Raw genomic sequence first — 17636 nt, 5'->3', positions numbered from 1 at the left:
CAAAGATAAGAACTTGAGAGGAAACAGGTGTGTGTGTGTGTGTGTGTGTGTGTGTTGGGGGATCTGATCAAAGATCAGTTTGTTAAATATTTATTAAGGCTACTACTAAATGTCAGGCACTGTGTGGTTGGCAATAGACACTGGAAGTTAAAAAGTGGAGGCAGTACAGGGTTCCTGTCCATTAGAAACTTTTGACTAATGGAAGATAATGATAACATTAATGAATTATTTCAATATTATGCAGCTATATAATAAATGCCATCCAGTAGAAGCCCAGAAAAGAGACAACGTAGCATAACCCGGGGTCTCAGAGAAAACTTTTTAAAGATTATAACTGAACAAAGTCTTGAAGGATTAGAAGAAGTAAATAAGGTAAAGAAAGCTGGAAGTTTTTTTCTTCAGGAAAAAGAAGGAATAGATTATTTAGACCAACCATCTGCTGAAAACAATTAAAATACTGGATAGAATATTTCTTAAAAATCTCCCTAAAAATTATCCAACAGGTTTCAAATAGGTTTTTTTAAAAACAACTTCAAAAAGCTTTAATGAAATAAATATAACATTGAAACCAAAATCTGATAAAGATCGTACAAAAGAGAAAGCTATAGATGAATCTCATTCATGAATATCAATGCAAAAATCCCAAATACAGTATTAGCAAATAGAATCAAACAACATGATATGTCATGACCAAGTAGAAATTGCTTTAGGAATGCAAAGATAGTTCAATGTTAAAAATACATTGATATATTTATTAATATTATATATAAGAAGAAAAGTCTTGTGATTATCTCCATAGATTCTGGAAAAATATCTAAGAAGATTCAAGATGTATTCCTAATAAAAATAATTTTCAAAAGAGGAACAGAAGAGTATTTTCCTAACACATAAAGCATCTTGCTTGCCAGTATCTTACTATTTTTATGGGAAAACACTGGAAGCATTCTTGCTAATGTTTGAAACAAAACAAGGATGTCCACACTATTACTATAACATCTAACATGGTGTTGGAGGTATTTGCCACAGCACTGATACAGAGAAAGCAATTAGATGTATGAGAATTGTAGAAAATAAAATCATGTGTCTAGAAAATGAAAGCAAAGCAATGGGAAAACTACTGAAAATAAAAAGATAATTCAGTAAGATAGCAGGATATAAAAGCAACTGACAGAAGTCAGTAGGCTTCATACATACAGGAAAACTTTATAATACTCCCCCAAAACACAAAAGTAAACTTGAACAAATGAAAGACATACCTTAATTTGTAAATTTAATATAATTTCAGTAAAAGTTCTAACAAGTTTTTTGTTTTTTAGTTAGATAAATTGATTCTTTTTTTTTTATAATTTTGTTTTTTTATTTGAGAGAGAGAGTGTGCACCAGCTGGGGGGAGGGGCAGAGGCAGACTCCCCAATGAGCAGGGAGCCCAAAGCAGACTCCACACGGGGCTCAATCCCAGGACCCAGGACCCCAGGATCATTACCTGAGTGGAAGGCAGATACTTAACCAACTGAACAACCCAGGTGCCCCTAGATAAATTGATTCTTAAATTCATATGGAAAAAACTAAGTAAGACTTTCCAGGAAAAACCCTGAAAAGAAGAGCAATGGGGAGGGGCCAGTCTTACCAGACATTTAAAATTCTATAAAGCCTTCACAATTAAAAGTGTAGAATTGGTACATGAATAGAGAGTTACACTAATGAAACATAATAGAAATCCAGTACATAAAGTAATTTAATATATGATAAAGATATTGCAAAACAATGAAGAAACGGACTTTGTAATAAATGTTGCTGAGACAACTGGGTACCATTTGGACATAGGTAAAATTGGATTCATAGGTTATACTGCACACCAAGATAAACTCTGCATGGATTAGTTAACTAAACATGACAAAAATGGAAACCCTAAAAATAATAGAAGAAAACATGGGTAGATTTCTATATAAACATCACCCATGGGAGTAGTTAGGAAAGCATTTCTGTGACTTGAAATCTAGAATCAATAAAAGACAAATTCTATTACATAAACATTTTAAAAAACTGCATGACCCAGATACCACAAATAAGGCTAAAGGCAAGTGATTCACTGGACAAAATATTTGCAACTTAAACCATAGGAAAAAGTCTCCTTAATATAAAAAGAAAGCCTAGAAATAAAAAGATAAATCCAGTGGAAAAACAAGCAGAAGACATAAACATAGTTAAAAATTCATGCAAGTGGCCCTTAAAGTAGTAAGACATACTCAACTCACTAAAAACAAAAGAAGAAGCAAATTATATTACATTGAGATAGCATTTCTCACTGTGTTGGCAAAAATCCAAAAGTCTGAGAGCACGCTGTTGCCAAAGGTCTGGTGAAAGAGACATACTGATATGTAGAATGATATAGCCCTCAAGGAGGGGAATTTAGTACTATCTAGCAAAATTACAAATGGATGCAGTCACACTTCAACCCAGCAAGCACATTTACCAGACATTTAAAATTCTATAAAGCCTTCACAATTAAAAGTGTAGGGGATAAGTGTTTTCTAGGAATCTATCCTAAAAGTACATCTGCACAAATTTTGAATGATATATGCACAAGGTTATTCACTGTGGCATTATTTTTAGTGGCAAAATATCCCGAATGCCATTAAGAGAGAGGAACTGAATAGTTAAATAAATTATAGTATATAGTGGACTAGTCATACAGACGTAGGAATACTTCTTTGCATTGCTATAGAATGATTGTCATAATAATGTGAGGCAAGGTGTATGTGGTAGCTTCTTCTTGTACAAAATTAGACATTAAAGAATCATCCAGAAACTAATTAAAAATGGCTATTTATAGGAGGTGGGGATGGGAAACGAGGATCAGCAGGTAGGATTGGAAGAGATTCCTCTGAGTATATCTTTTTTTGTAGTTTTGACTTTAGAATCATGTAATTATTTTAAATAGTCAAAAAGTAAATTAAATCAAAAAGAGAGAAAAAAGAGCAACCCCTAAATTGAAAACAAATTAAGTAAACCTAAGCGTGTGATTGGTAACACAACCAAAAAAAAAAAAAAAAGATTCAGTTCACATGACTTTTGAATGCAGGGCTTTGACCTTTCTTAGTGGGATTTATCCTAATAACAAAACAAACTGCGAAGAATCTTAAACTTCATTCTGTAGTTTTATTGTTAATACCAACACCGGTATCATGAAACATTTTATGTATCTTATAGGATAAAGCAAATAAGTTCAGTGTAAGAAATGATAAAAATGTAAAATCAAATAAGTTAAAAATCAAGTGTTTAAATTAAATCTGCAAGCTATAGGTATTTTGAAGAAGGTACTAATCTCACTGAAGAATATGAACAAGCTGAATGATGTAGAGCTATGGATGAATCTTTAAATGAGGAATCATAGAAGACCCTTCTTCGGTGCCTGAGGCTGATGATTCCCCAGAACACTTCTGTGAAGCTGATGACATTTAATATCCTGATACTGAATATGTAAATTGTCCTTAATTCTGAACATTACACAGTTATAAGGGACCAGATGCTTGGAAGATAGGGGATATCATCATCTATGAAGACAACTGTTTCAAGTCACAATTAAAAACCTTTAAATATTTTAGCTTCTGTTCGAGGGAAATGTGAAGAGAACATTTTTCACAGATGGTCTCCATGTACAAAACTACTCTCCAGATTGCCTGCAATCATTAATGTGCCTCTCAGTGCAAGATAGCCCTCACAGTATACCTGTTTGGAAAAGAAATGAGGATGCCCATTACAGAATCTGACCAGTGTGTTTGATGGGATTTTCAAGAACTTGTACTTTCTCTACTTAAAAGAATTAAGGCCTTTATCTAAAGTGCTACCATTCTCTGAGCACCCAAATTTTCAACTGTTTAGTGGAAATGAAGTTTAAGATTCAGAAGACAAAGTTACTCTTGGAAATACTTCATAAAGTTACATAATTTCTCTTGCATTTTTATAAGAATTATTATTTTTGTTTGGAATAGAAAAAGGAGCAAGCTAACTAAAGGCAGACTTCAGGTTGCATTATAGAAATGTTTCAAAAATTATGGATTGTATTTGTTGGTTTAAATGTCAACTGTGGGAAAATATTCAGAGTCAGGGTTTGGGCCCTGCTTCAAAGGCCTTTTCTTCAGAGAAATTGATAGCAAACATAGCAGAAAGTGGGCCCACATATGAATTCCATCTAACCAGACAAGAAATAGTATCATTGTTTATTACAGTTGGAAGAATTTCTACAAGTGTGAAAAAAAATGGAAAACTTCAGGAACTTGTTGCAAAATATTCATTAAAGAAATGAGTTGAGGGGCGCCTGGGTGGCTCAGTCCGTTAAACATCTGACTTTGGCTCAGGTCATGATCTCGGGGTCCTGGGATTCAGCCCTGGGCTCCCTGCTCAGTGGGGAGTCTGCTTCTCCCTCTCCTCCCTCTGCCCCTCCCCCAACTCCTGCTTTGTCTCTCTCTCTCTCTCTCAAATAAAATCTTAAAAAAAAAAAAAAGAAATGAGTTTAAATGTGCCTGTCTCTGGACAATAGAGGCCAAAGAGTGGAATAGTAAGACAGTTTGAAGTCAAACCTCTTATATAAAGTCACTTCTATTAAAAGAGAATGATACTGTTTAAGTAAATGGTTTTATTCTGTGACTTATTGAATTTAAATATGTAAAATATTATTGTGAGTCAAGTAATATCTTGATTATGTGGCACAAATTTTAAAGTTTAAAATTGAACAAAATCATGATTTTCAAATTTAAAAAATTTTTTAATTTTCACAGGAGGAGATATAGCAAATTATAGACTATAGAAGAAAAGGTTAGAGAGCTTGGACACCTAGAAATAGGAACTATTTAAAATGAAGTACAGAGAGAAAAAAGACTGAAAAAGAAAGGATCAGGACAAAAGTGATCTGCAAAATATATCAAGCAGCTTAACACACATGCAACTGAAGTTTCAGGAGTTGGGGACTAAAAATATATTCAAATAAAAAGTGATGGCTAAAAAATTTCCAAATTTGAAAGTCATGAAATCTAGGCAGAATAAACTTAAAGAAAACATGCCAAGGCACATCCTAATCAAACTGCTACAAACCAAGGGTAAAGAAAACATTTCTAAAAGTAGCCGGGTAAAAAAGGCATATTACACATAGAGCAAGGATTGGTAAACTATGGCCCACTGGACAAATCTGGCCCACCGCTTGTTTCTGTAAATAAAGTTTAGTTGGAACACAGCCCTACACACTCATTTACGTATTTGCTAGGGCTGCTTTGTGCTCCATTGGTAGAGTTGAGTAGTTGAAACAGCCTAAAAGGCTTTTATGGTTTGCAAAGCCTAGAAGATTTATTATCTGGCCCTATATATAGTTTAAATCCAAATATTAATTTTATTGATATTAAATGTAATTAGACTAAATGCTCCAGATAAAAGACAAAGGCTGCCAAAATGGATAAAAAGCAAAACAAAACAAAAATCTACTTATATGCTATCTACCAGAAATAATTAAAACTTAAGGAAACAGGCTGAAAGTAGATGAATGGAGGGATACATCATGCACCCTATTCAAAAGAAAGCAGGTGCAGCTATATTAATGTCGGTCAAAATTTAAGACAAAGCATAAGTAGTGAAGAAGAAAACCACCTAATAATAAAGATGATTCAATTCACTAAAAGTTATGACAATTAAAAAATTTAGATTACACTTATAGCATCAGAATATATAAAGAAAAATTTATGAGAAGGACAAATTCACAAATATAGTAGAAGATTATAATAACCCCTTGTTAGTAACTTGTAATATAAGCAGAAAAATCACTGATATAGAAAATTTTTATAAACAGCTTATAAATTTAAAAATTTGTGCTAATGGATATATCTAAACCTTGCATCCAACAAATGCAAAACATATTCTTTCATTATATATATATATATAATGATTATAAATAAAAACTTGTCTATTAGGCAAATTTCAACAAATTTTGAAAAGTTGATATTGAACAGGAGGTATTCTTCAACTACAATGAATTTAAGCTATTAATAACAAAATGACAATCCAAAAATTCTCATATTTGGAAATTAAGAAATATGAATTTATTCAACAAATATTTAATGCATGCTTACTATGAGCCAGGCACTGTTCTAGGCACTTGGGATTATATCAGAGAGAAGGTAATAATTAGAAGTCTGACATACCAAGTGTTGGGAGAGAATATGGAGTAATGAGAACTTTTGGCATGTTGGTGGAGTATAAATTATTACAACCACTTTTGAAAGCAATTTGATATTTTCTAGTAGAGCTGAAGATAAGCATACCCTATGATCAGCAAGTCCATCCATATGTATAAACTTTAGAAAAATTCTACTTTGGAAAAGCTTCTTATGTGTACCATGAGACATGTACTAGAATATTCATAGTAGTATTGCTAGTAATAGCCTACATTTGAAAACAAATGAACTGTCCATCAACAGTAGAGTGCAACTATAAATACAGATATTTATGCATTGTAGTATGTTCATATAATGGAATACAGTATAACAATGAAAATGAATGAAGCACAGGTACTCCAAAAACATTGATGACATTTACAAATTTCATGTTGTGAAAAATAAGCAGGACATAAAACACTAAAGATAAATTGTGATTCCATTCATGTAAAGTTCAAGAGAATAAAGTCCTTGTGATTCCATCCATATAATATTCAAAAACAGGCAAAATCACACTATATTGTGTAGGGATGTGTAAATGTGTGATAAACTATATAGAAAAGTGAAAAATTATTATCATGACAATCAAGATAGTGGGTACCCATAGGAAGGAGAGAGTTTGACTCCAGCGTGGCAGTGGGGGACTTTGGGGAGGGGAGTGAAGACGATTGCAGTATCTGTTTCTGTTTCCTAGATAGTGCTCTATTGCCTTTCTCAATTGTAAATGTATGTTTATTTACTTGTATGCATTTGTGTTATATTTCATAACTGATAAGGGTCCAAAAATAAAGGGAAAAAAAGACGAGAAAGGCGTTAAACATAGAGGACAGTGTGAATAAAGGTAGGGTGTGGCATGAAAGTGTGCTGGGTGCATGGGAACTATAAGCAGATTTGTGCATCTGGGAGGTAAACAGTGGAGCAGAAAGTGGTGGGAAAAAATGAGGCTGGAAGCTGTGGAAGCCTTTGGAACATTTAAGCTGGGCTGTGAAAAGGCCCAAATCTGAATTTTAGGTAGATTCCTCTAACTACTGCCAGGGAGAAGGATGCACAGGGAGTAGAGAGAAGGGAAGGGGCAGAGGCAAGGCTGAGAGAAAAGAGCTGTTACAATCCTCTGGGCATGAGATAGCAAGGGTCTGCAGTATGGTGTTGCTTATAGAAATGGGGAGGAGGAAATGGATTAGAGAAATATCTGTGTGCATTTCGGCAATCTTCCTATTTTGAAAAACAGTCACTTCAGGGCTCTTTTAACTCTGGGTTTGTGGTTAAAACGTGGATAGTATGGTGCCAAAATATCACAGAGCTAGTCTCGAGTATATGTTTCCTTCCAATATCTATTTCTTTCCAAGCTAAAATCAGACAGGTAAGACTCTCCCAGTTTTCAAGTCCGCCAAGCAATTGAGGCTCCTTCATCTCAGATATCTATCACTCTCAAGAAGCCCTTTAGGTAGTATAGATATTTTAACAACAGTGTTCTTCCAATCTATGAGCATGGAATGTTTTTCCATTTCTTTGTGTCATCTTCAATTCTTTTCATCAGTGTTTTATAGTTTTCAGAGTACAGATCTTTCACCTATTTGGTTAGGTTTATTCCCAGGTATCTTATGGTTTTTGGTGCAATTGTAAATGGGATCATTTCTTTAATTTCTCTTTCTACAGTTGCGTTGTGAGTGTATAAGAAAGGAACTGATTTCTGTGCATTGATTTTGTATCCTGCCACATTACTGAATTGCTGTATGAGTTCTAGTAATTTGGGGGTGGAGTCTTTTGGGTTTTCCACATAAAGTATCATGCCGTCTGCGAAAAGAGAGAGTTTGACTTCTTCTTTGCCAATTTGAATACCTTTTATTTCTTTTTGTTGTCTGAGTGCTGTTGCCAGGACTTCTAGTACTATGTTGAACAATAGTGGTGAGAGTGGGCATCCTTGATGTGTTCCTGATCTTAAGGGAAAGGCTCTCAGCTTTCCCCCATTGAGGATGATATTCACTGTGGGCTTTTCATAGATGGATTTTATGAGCTTGAGGAATGTTCCCTCTATCCCTATACTCTGGAGAGTTTTAATCAGGAAAGGATGTTGTATTTTGTCAAATACTTTTTCTGCTCTCAGTTTTTCTCCAATGAGGATGATATTAGCTGTGGGTCTTTCATACATGGCCTTTATGATGTTGAGGTATGTTCCCTCTATCCTTAATTTGTTTAGGGTTTTTATAAAACATGGATGCTGTACTTTGTCAAATGCTTTTTCTCGCATCTGTTGAGAGGATCATATGGTTCTTATCCTTTTATTAATGTACAGTATCATGTTGATTGATTTGCAAATATTGAACCACCCTTGTAGCCCAGGAATAAATCACACTTGATCGTGGTGAATAATTCTTTTAATGTACAATTGGATTCGATTTGCTAGAATCTTGTTGAGAATTCTTGTACCCATGTTCATCAGGGATATTGGCCTGTAATTCCCTCCTTTAGTGGTATCTTTGACTGGTTTTGGAATCAAGGTAATGCTAGCCTCATAGAATCTACATATGTAATGCAATCCCTATCAAAATACCACCAGCATTTTTTCACAGAGCTAGAACAAACAATCCTAAAATTTGTATGGAACCACAAAAGATCCCAAATAGCCAAAGCAATCTTGAAAAAGCAAAGCTGGAGACATCACAATTCTGGACTTCAAGGTATATTACAAAGCTGTAGTCATCAAGACAGTATGGTACTGGCACAAAAACAGACACATAGATAATGGAACAGAATAGAAAACCCAGAAATGGGCCCACAGCTATATGGTCAAATAATCTTCAACAAAGCAGGAAAGAATATCCTGGGAAAAAGACAGTCTCTTCAACAAATGGTGTTGAGAAAACTGGACAGCAACATGCAGAAGAATGAAACTGGACCACTTTCTTACACCATACACAAAAATAAATTCAAAATGGATGAAAGATCTAAATGTGAGAAAGGAAACCATCAAAATCCTAGAGGAGAACACAGGTAGCAACCTCTTTGATCTTGGCTGTAGCAACTTCTTACTAGACAGGAGGCAAAGGAAACAAAAGCAAAAATGAACTACTGGGACTCCTCTTCAAGATAAAAGCTTCTGCACAGCAAAGGAAACAATCAAAAAAACTAAAAGGCAACCTACAGAATGGGAGAAGATATTTGCAAATGACACATCTGATAAAGGGTCAGTATCCAAAATCTATAAAGAACTTCTCAAACTCAACACACCCAAAATAAATAATCCAGTTAAGAAATGGGCAGAAGACATGAATAGACATTTTTCCAAAGAAGACATACAGATGACTACCAGATACATGAGAAGAGAAATACAAATCAAAACCACAATGAGATACAACCTCACACCTATCACAGGAAACAACAGATGTTGGTGAGGATCTGGAGAAAGGGGTATCCTCTTACACTGTTGGGGGGAATGCAAAATGGTGCAGCAACTCTGGAAAACAGTATGGAGGCTCCTTAAAACATAAAAAACAGAATTACCCTAGGACCCAGCAATTGCACTATTAGGTATTTACTCAAAGGACACAAAAATACTGATTTGAAGGGGTACATGCACCCTGATGTTTATAGCAGCATTATCAACAATAGCCAATTCATGGAAAGAGTCCAAATGTCCACTGACTGAAGAAAGGATAAAGATGATGTGGTCTATATATACAATGGAATACTAGAAATCAAAAAGAATGTAATCTCGCCATTTGCAACAACATGGATGGAGCTAGAGCGTATTATGCTAAGCAAAATAAGTCAGAGAAAGACAAATACCATATGATTTCACTCATATGTGGAATTTAAGAAACAAAACAAGATGAACATAGGGGAAGGAAAAAAAAGAGAGGGAGGCAAACCATAAGAGACACTTATCTGTAGAGAACAAACTGAGCGTTGCTGGAGGGGTGGAGGGGTAGGCTAAATGGGTGATGGAGATTAAGGAAGACACTTGTAATGAGCACTGGGTGTTACACATAAGTGATGAATCACTAAATTCTACTCCTAAAACCAATAATACCCTATATGTTAACTAACTAGAATTTAAGTAAAAACTTGAAACATGAAAAAAAAAAAAAAGAAGCCCTTTAAAAATCTGACTTAAATCCATCATCCACCTCTTGCCCTCACAGTGGATCAGGGAATGATGTTGCTGTCTATCCTCTGTACTATCTTCTTTCTAGCCTTTCTTTCTCTCTCACATCTCTGTTGATTATTTCCTTTCTTCCATTAGACCTTTGATTCAAATTATACCCCAGCATCACCTCCATGCTCCATCTCTAAAGAATCTTTCTCCATAATCACTGTTTCCAATGAAGAGAATTTCCCCCCAAACACTAAAAAAGTCCACAAGTGTGAAGCAGAGGGGATGTAGGTCTCCACATACTCATTACAATTAAACACCAGGAACGTCAGTGTTCTAATCATGTGAAATTGTGGGCAGTCCCTGAGCTACTGACAGCTTTCTGGGGGCAGAAAATATATAGAAAGGATGGGAGGTACATGAAGCCCTGTATCAGGCATCATGTTTGGCTCCAGAGCTCCAAATGGCAGTCTGTGGCCAGCTACCCAGCAACCCTTGGACTGGAACTAGTCCTGTCAGAGTGGCACAGGATAAATGACTGAATGTACAGTGATGGGGGAAAAGGTCTCTCCAAGTGTTGACACAAAAGCAGCTGTAATGCAGAAAGGGGAGATAGGGTGAACACCAGCACAACAGGTTTAACTGGAATGACAGGTGATTTTCAGTGGAAATTCAGACTGCATAAGAAGGAATTCTTGCTTTTTTTTTAGATTTTTTTATTTATTCATTCGAGACACAGAGATACAGAGAGAGAGAGAACATGAGCAGGGGGAGAAGCAGAGGGAGGGGGAGAAGCAGGCTCCCTGCTGAGCAGGGAGCCCGATGTGGGGCTCGATCCCAGGACCTGGGATCATGACCTGAGCCGAAGGCAGATGCTTAACCATCTGAGCCACCCAGGAGCCCCAGGAATTCTTGCTTTGAATAAAGTTAATATGGAAGAGAAAGAAATGTGTGTGTGTGTGGGGGGGCGCCTTTTTAAGACTCCTAAAAATAGTTTGAGGGCAGAGAGCAAGCAACTGAAAGTCTTGCTCAGGCTTAGGTGATGGTGTGTGTGTGTGTGTGTGTGTGTGTGTCTCACCTCATGGCCATGTCTATGACAATAGAGCTCTTGAGACTGGGGACATTTGGACACCCTCTCCAGCCAAAGTCTCATAATAGTTCGGGGTCCTTGCAAACTACCAAGTCCATTTCTCTGTGTAAGAGTAGAGGAAATGAGGGGCGCCTGGGTGGCTCAGTCGTTGAGCTTCTACCTTCACCTCAGGTCGTGATCCCAGGGTCCTGGGATCCAGCCCCGCATGGGGCTCCCTGCTCAGCAGGGGAATCTGCTTCTCCCTTTCCCTCTGCCCCTGCTCATGTGCACTCTCTCTTGCCCATTCTCTCTCTCTCAAATCAATAAATAAAACCTTTAAAAAAAGAGTAGACAAAATGAGAAAAACAGTTTGTCTGGAATACCAGACAAACCACCCTCACATGATGAGAATATTTAGTCTGTGTGACAGACCAAACCTACAAGAATGAGTATTCTCAGTCTTTCTTGCCCTCTAGGAAGAGACTCTGTCATTGACAGCTGATGCTCCGGGTACCTGTGCAGAATAGAGGGCAAAATCAAAGGAGCTGAAACAAGGACAAGAAGTTCCTTCTCACAGAAGAGAAAAAGAATACATCCAAGAGGTAAAGTAAGCAGGCTTGAGAGAAAGTCTGGGGGTGTCTGCAGAGAAAGGAGAGGGAATGGGAGCTACAGCTATGTCAGGACGTGTGAGATGAGTAGAGAAGGAGGGAAGAAAAGTTTAAGATATTTTGCTCTGTGCTGAGAATGCAAATTCCTTTAGAGTTTCCCCAGAGACTATAATAAAAATTTAAAGTGCTTTTCAATTCTTTTTGGCTGTTGGATGTGTTTCTTTTGAATGTGATATCATGCTGAGATGGGCCCCAAGGCAACTCTATGCCATAAAATTTACATCTGAAGAGGACTGTCTGGGATCGTGAACCTTAAGTATAGCAGTCAACTCTGCCTTGATTTTGATCATCACTCTTGATTTGGGTCAAGAGAGCATCTTCATCATGGCTGTTGTAATTATGGTTCAAAAAGTACACTAGCTCTATAAAAGACAGACTGGAGATAAACTGGCGTAATCACAATCCTAGTGAGAATGTGATGTTTGGAACTAGGTGTACCTGATGGAGACTTGTATCTATGTACCATGGAGTCTCTTCCCCCCATTGGCTCATGAGACTGGGATGAAGAAATAGAACAGCTAGGGTGGTTCCCTGAGGATGAGAGAAAGGCAGGAAGCAGGTTATTTTTTTCTTGCTATATGGCATCCATGCTATGTGTGAATACTCTAATGACATGGCCGGAGTGCCCATTCAGCCCCCTTTTGCTTGGGAATGGATCCCTTAAACAAACCCTAGGGCACTGGTGTCCAGAGGTCCCAGCCCTGAAACCCAGCCAGCCAACTAAAGCTTCTTTCCTCTCTGTATCTGTCCCCCTTATTTTTCAGCAGCTAGACCCTTCTATTTTTCCTAGTTCCATTTTCACACAGAGTTCCTAAAATGATCTGGTTCTGAATCTGACGCACCAATTGTCTCCTCCTCACATTTTCAAGTCCTGCTACTAGTCTATCCCCCCAGTTCCCACCTCCCTTAGTTCTCAAACGTCTGACCTGGAACTGGACTGGATCAGCCACACCCCTTGATCTCTGCACCTGTTTCCCATGTTCTTTCGTGCTTCTCCAATAATTTCCCTTCCCGCTAGGCTCACACCCCCTGTATTCTCAGCAGACTTCATGCCAGTGCCTCTGGGCAGCATGAGGTAATCTTATGCTGAAAGCCTTGACATACATGGGATCCTCAACAATAGTGGCAAAAAGCCCTGTATGATGACATAACCCAGCTCCTACTGTATGGGGACTATGGTTAATGTAAGAGTAAGACTAAGATGGAAGGCCCTATATGAGGGACAGGGTCATCTTTATAGGTAGAAGGCAGGGACCCACCTGAAGGCTGAGAAACCTGGCAAGATGAAATCGTCCATGTGAAGTGCTGGTCAAGAATGTAAAGTAACAGACCCAGGCAAAAAACCCAAAAGTCATGTCTTTTCTGGCTATAGAAGAGTTCTCCTGTTATGAACAGCAGGGTTGAACCCATATGCCCTGAGAACATGCTTGCTGTAGTATGATCAGAAACTTATGCTGTGTAAGCTCAGCTGTGTGTCTGTGTGTTTGAGCGCGTGCATTGTCTCTGTTTCTAGTTTTCCTATATTTTTCTAGTAAAGTCTTTTTGTAAATACCAGCCCACTTCAGCTGTGCTTAGAAAAGCATTTCTGTCTTCTCCTAAGCTTTAAGAATAACCTGTGGGGAACAAGGTGGAGGTAGGAGTGATAACCAAGGTGAGAGCGCCACAAGCTTGTGGAATGAAGAAAGGAATGAACAAGCAAATAGGACTGAATCATTTGTTTTAGAAAATATCATACTGTAGGGTTTTTAATTTGTTCGTATATTTATTTTGGGAAACCAAATTTCTTCCTTTCTTTTTTTTTTTTTTTTAAAGATTTTATTTATTTATTTGAGAGAGAATGAGAGACAGAGCATGAGAGGGAGGAGGGTCAGAGGGAGAAGCAGACTCCCTGCCGAGCAGGGAGCCTGATGCGGGACTCGATCCCGGGACTCCAGGATCATGACCTGAGCGGAAGGCAGTCGCCCAACCAACTGAGCCCCCCAGGCACCCGGGAAACCAAATTTCTAATGGCTGCACAAAACTTTATTATATCAGCAATGCCTTAGGTTAAACTTTCTGCTGTTTAGGTTATTTCCCCACTTATTTCTATTTTAATAATAGTAAAATAGGCATAAACCAAACTGTTCTTTAGTGCTAGAAAAGTTTCTCTGGGCTAGCCCCACTCTTCCTTACTAGAGTAGGCAACCAGGGAAATCCCCACACTGTCCCCACCCATCCCTTCCACACATGGCTAACAGTTTACCCTTTCCCCTGTGAGCTGATGCAGAGTGTTATTCAGGTAAGAAATAATATTATAGATTATCCAGTCCAATTCCCTAACAGATCAGGAAGATTATCCATTCAAGGTCCCTGAATTAAAAGGCAGAAACAAAATTGAATTCAGGTCCCCTAACATCAGCTATGTGTGGGCTGGAGAGTTCTGGATGAGGGAATGGGGGCATAGTGGTTCCTGTTAAAGTAGTCATTCAATAAATACATAGAGCATTTACTTACTACGTGCCAGGCACTATTTTAGGTGCTGGGGATTCCGTGATTGAGGGCGTGGAGACAAACCTCTGCCCTTATGGAGCTTTCGTTCTCAAACTTAAGTACTTTGCTTCATCATCATGGAAAAAGTCCCAGTGCCCAGGGCAGGAACGGTTGGGTCTCATCTCATATGGAAGGGAATCCCATCCTTTCTTAGCTTCTGTGCTATCTACAGCGAGAGGGCTGATTTACTGCAGAAGCTGAAGGGAAAGGCGGAAACCTCTTTTAGTGCCCTCCCCACCCTCTGCACCGCGGAGGCCGGGCGCGCCCCAGCTCAGGTCTGGGATTATTAGCGTCGGCCTCTCCACCCTCCCTGCTTTCCTGCGGACGGCTGGAGGGCAGAGTAGCAAGACCCGGCTCTAGCGCCATCCTCTGAGAAAGGATTGCGGGTGAATGAAAAATCCTTCCAAGGCAGTTGCGCTCAGGCTCTAGTACCCAGACGGGGGGAGGGACGATCTCTCCCTGACCTGGAGGTTTATGCAGCAAACTGCTCTCTCATGCTTCCCTATTAAGCATCGCAGCCACACGCTCTTTGCACCCAGCGGAGGCCACTGCAGCGTCCCCTCCCGTCCTGCCCCACCCGCTAGTTCAGACTCCAGAGCCCCACTGCAGCTTCGCAACCATCCTTCCTTTTCCTCGCCACTTCCTGGTTGCCATGGAGACACACGTCACTTACGTGCCGTGCGTCGCCTTGGAAACGGAGGAGCATCCGCGGCGCCGCTGGGAGACCCGCCCCTGCCACTCCAACCACACTCGCGGGCGCTGCCCGTTGATGGCCGGGGTTAGTCCCGAGCGGTACCCACTGCCGGCCTCCACCCGGGCCCCTTCGCGAGCGCTTCTGTGACCCAGAGAGCCGGCGGGCACTTGCCGCTCGTGGCGCCCGGAGGGCGGCGCTGACACGGGCGCAATTCAGGAGGCGAGGCAGGTCTGGGCGCTTTCGCCCCGGGGCAAGCCGGAGAGTCGCCGGCCTGGGACTCTCGCCGGGTGCTCGTCCCGCCGGCTCTTCCCGGCCGCCCCCGATCCTGCCCGCGCCCTCCGCCCGGGACTCGTCTCCTCACGGCGGCTCCCGGCCCCTCTCGGGAGCCTCCTCTTCCCTCGGCTCCTCCCCGCCCCTCCGGGGACCTCTCCCCCATCCCCGTCCTCCCCCCACGCCGGAGGCCGGGCTGGACCGGACCCAGAGCCGCCACCGCCCGCTTCTGCCATTCAATGGAAGACGGTCCGCTGGAGATCATGACCAAGGACGGCGGCGACATGCCGGCACCTCTGGAGGTGTCCACCGTGCCGGCCGTGGGGGACGTGATCTCCGGGGAGTACAACGGCGGCATGAAGGAACTGATGGAGCACCTGAAGGCCCAGCTGCAGGCCTTGTTTGAGGACGTGAGGGCCATGCGGGGGGCCCTGGACGAGCAGGCCTCGCACATCCAGGTGCTCTCGGACGACGTGTGCGCCAACCAGCGGGCCATCGTCTCCATGTGCCAGATTATGACCACGGCGCCCCGCCAGGGCGGTCTGGGCGTGGTCGGCGGCAAGGTGAGCTGCCCCGGTGCCCCCCAGGAGCCGGAGACCTCTTCGCCTGGGATCGGGGACAGCGGTTTGCTGGGTCGCGATCCTGAGGACGAGGATGAGGACGACGATGAAGAAGAGAAGGAGATGCCCAGTTCCACCACACCCACTAGTCACTGTGAGCGCCCCGAGAGCCCCTGTGCTGGTCTCCTTGGGGGGGACGGGCCACTTGTGGAGCCCCTCGATCTGCCCGACATTACCCTGCTGCAGCTGGAGGGCGAGGCCTCTCTGTGAGGGGACTCCGAGGGGGCACTACTTTCCTGGGCTGGCTTTGGGTTTCCGAGTGCATGACGCGAGGGGACTGAACGGTGCGGTGCAGCATGCTTCACTCCGACCGCTGCTCTTGTGGGTCAGGCAGAGAGACTCCCTCGAGAAAGGATTTATAGGGTGAAGGACTTTGGGAGCATCAAGAATTCTTTCTGCCTAACCAAGGGAGACCTAGCAAACTGCGGAAAGGTGAGGTTCCGGGAGAGGAAGCGCCCATCTCTGGACTCCCATCCATCCCCTACCCTGCCCATTCCCCCTCCCCAGCCAACAGGAGAACCCCTGAATTGTGTAAATAAAATTCTGCTTTTTCTATTCTGAAAAAGGACTTATCTAGGACTATGGCAAATAATCTCTAACGATTTACCTAGACATTAAGGAATTGGGGGTATTCTGTTCTGGCAACAGAAAATTTACCCTTCTGCTGAAATCCAAAATATTCAGTGCTCTGCAGAAGCCTCTCCCTCTCACAGATCTCTGCGGCTGCTGATTGGTAAAGGAAGCTTGAGGAGGGATGCAGCCCTAGGAATCTGGGTGAATGGGGTTCCAAGGGCCCCTGGGCTGGGAGGAGCTGGCTATGAATGTGCATGAAGACATAATAGCTCAACCTCTAGGATTTTTGCATGCAGAGCGGATCCTGCCTTGTCACTGACTTCATCTGGGATTGCTTTATCCACTCACTGGGGCTTAGAGAACAAAGAGCCCAGTACACAGGCAGAGACTTGGGGGTGCTCAGCAGCAGCCCAGATTTAGGGGACGTTTGAGGGACTCTTGGGGGCCGCAGCCAAAAACTGTCTCTCTCCTGGCTACACCCGCTTAACTTTAGTTCCTTTTCCTGTCAATTTGTCCCTGCCCGCTGCCTCTCGGTGTTGCCTCCATAATGTCTTGTGTGTGTTATGTGTGTCGACTTGTGTAGTAGTGTGTGAGCCCTGAGGGGCAGGGCTTGTGGCTCTGGTGTTAGGTTCAGGGGGCTTCAGACCCTTCTGTGAGCCCCAGGCTATCATGGCGCTTTCCCCTCCCTTTTCCTCTTTCCCCCACAACCAGGGCATGGAGCATGTGGCTGTCCTGAGGTTCCCAACTGATGTGCCTCCCTCCCACCTCCTCAAGTAGTGACTCTGTGTGCCCTTTCTCCTCCGCTGTGTATTCTTTCTCAATGCTTTCCTTGGTGTTAACCTTAATAAAGAGGCGTCATCTCCCCTCCTTGCTGACTGGTACTAGGGGGATGTCAGGGTGGGGCTTCTGGGCCCACTACA

At 41.4% G+C, this 17636-nt stretch overlaps 1 protein-coding gene and 1 pseudogene across 1 annotated transcript; both read left to right on the top strand.

Annotated features, from left to right (window-relative positions):
• Positions 1-3289: 3289 nt before the first annotated feature.
• Positions 3290-4298, top strand: LOC123839142 (ERO1-like protein alpha; annotated as a pseudogene).
• Positions 4299-15284: 10986 nt separating this feature from the next.
• CCDC184 (coiled-coil domain containing 184) lies at positions 15285-17636 on the top strand. Its single transcript, XM_045868493.3, has one exon. It carries the CDS (start codon positions 15763-15765, stop codon positions 16351-16353), a length of 591 nt encoding a protein of 196 aa, XP_045724449.1. The 5' UTR covers positions 15285-15762; the 3' UTR covers positions 16354-17636.

This window comes from Mirounga angustirostris, unplaced genomic scaffold (genome assembly GCF_029215605.1).
Source record: "Mirounga angustirostris isolate CCGP_5_RB_7025 unplaced genomic scaffold, mMirAng1.0.hap1 SCAF_5, whole genome shotgun sequence".
In the NCBI taxonomy this organism is placed as follows: Eukaryota; Metazoa; Chordata; class Mammalia; order Carnivora; family Phocidae; genus Mirounga; species Mirounga angustirostris.
This window is presented reverse-complemented; position numbering and strand designations above follow the sequence as displayed.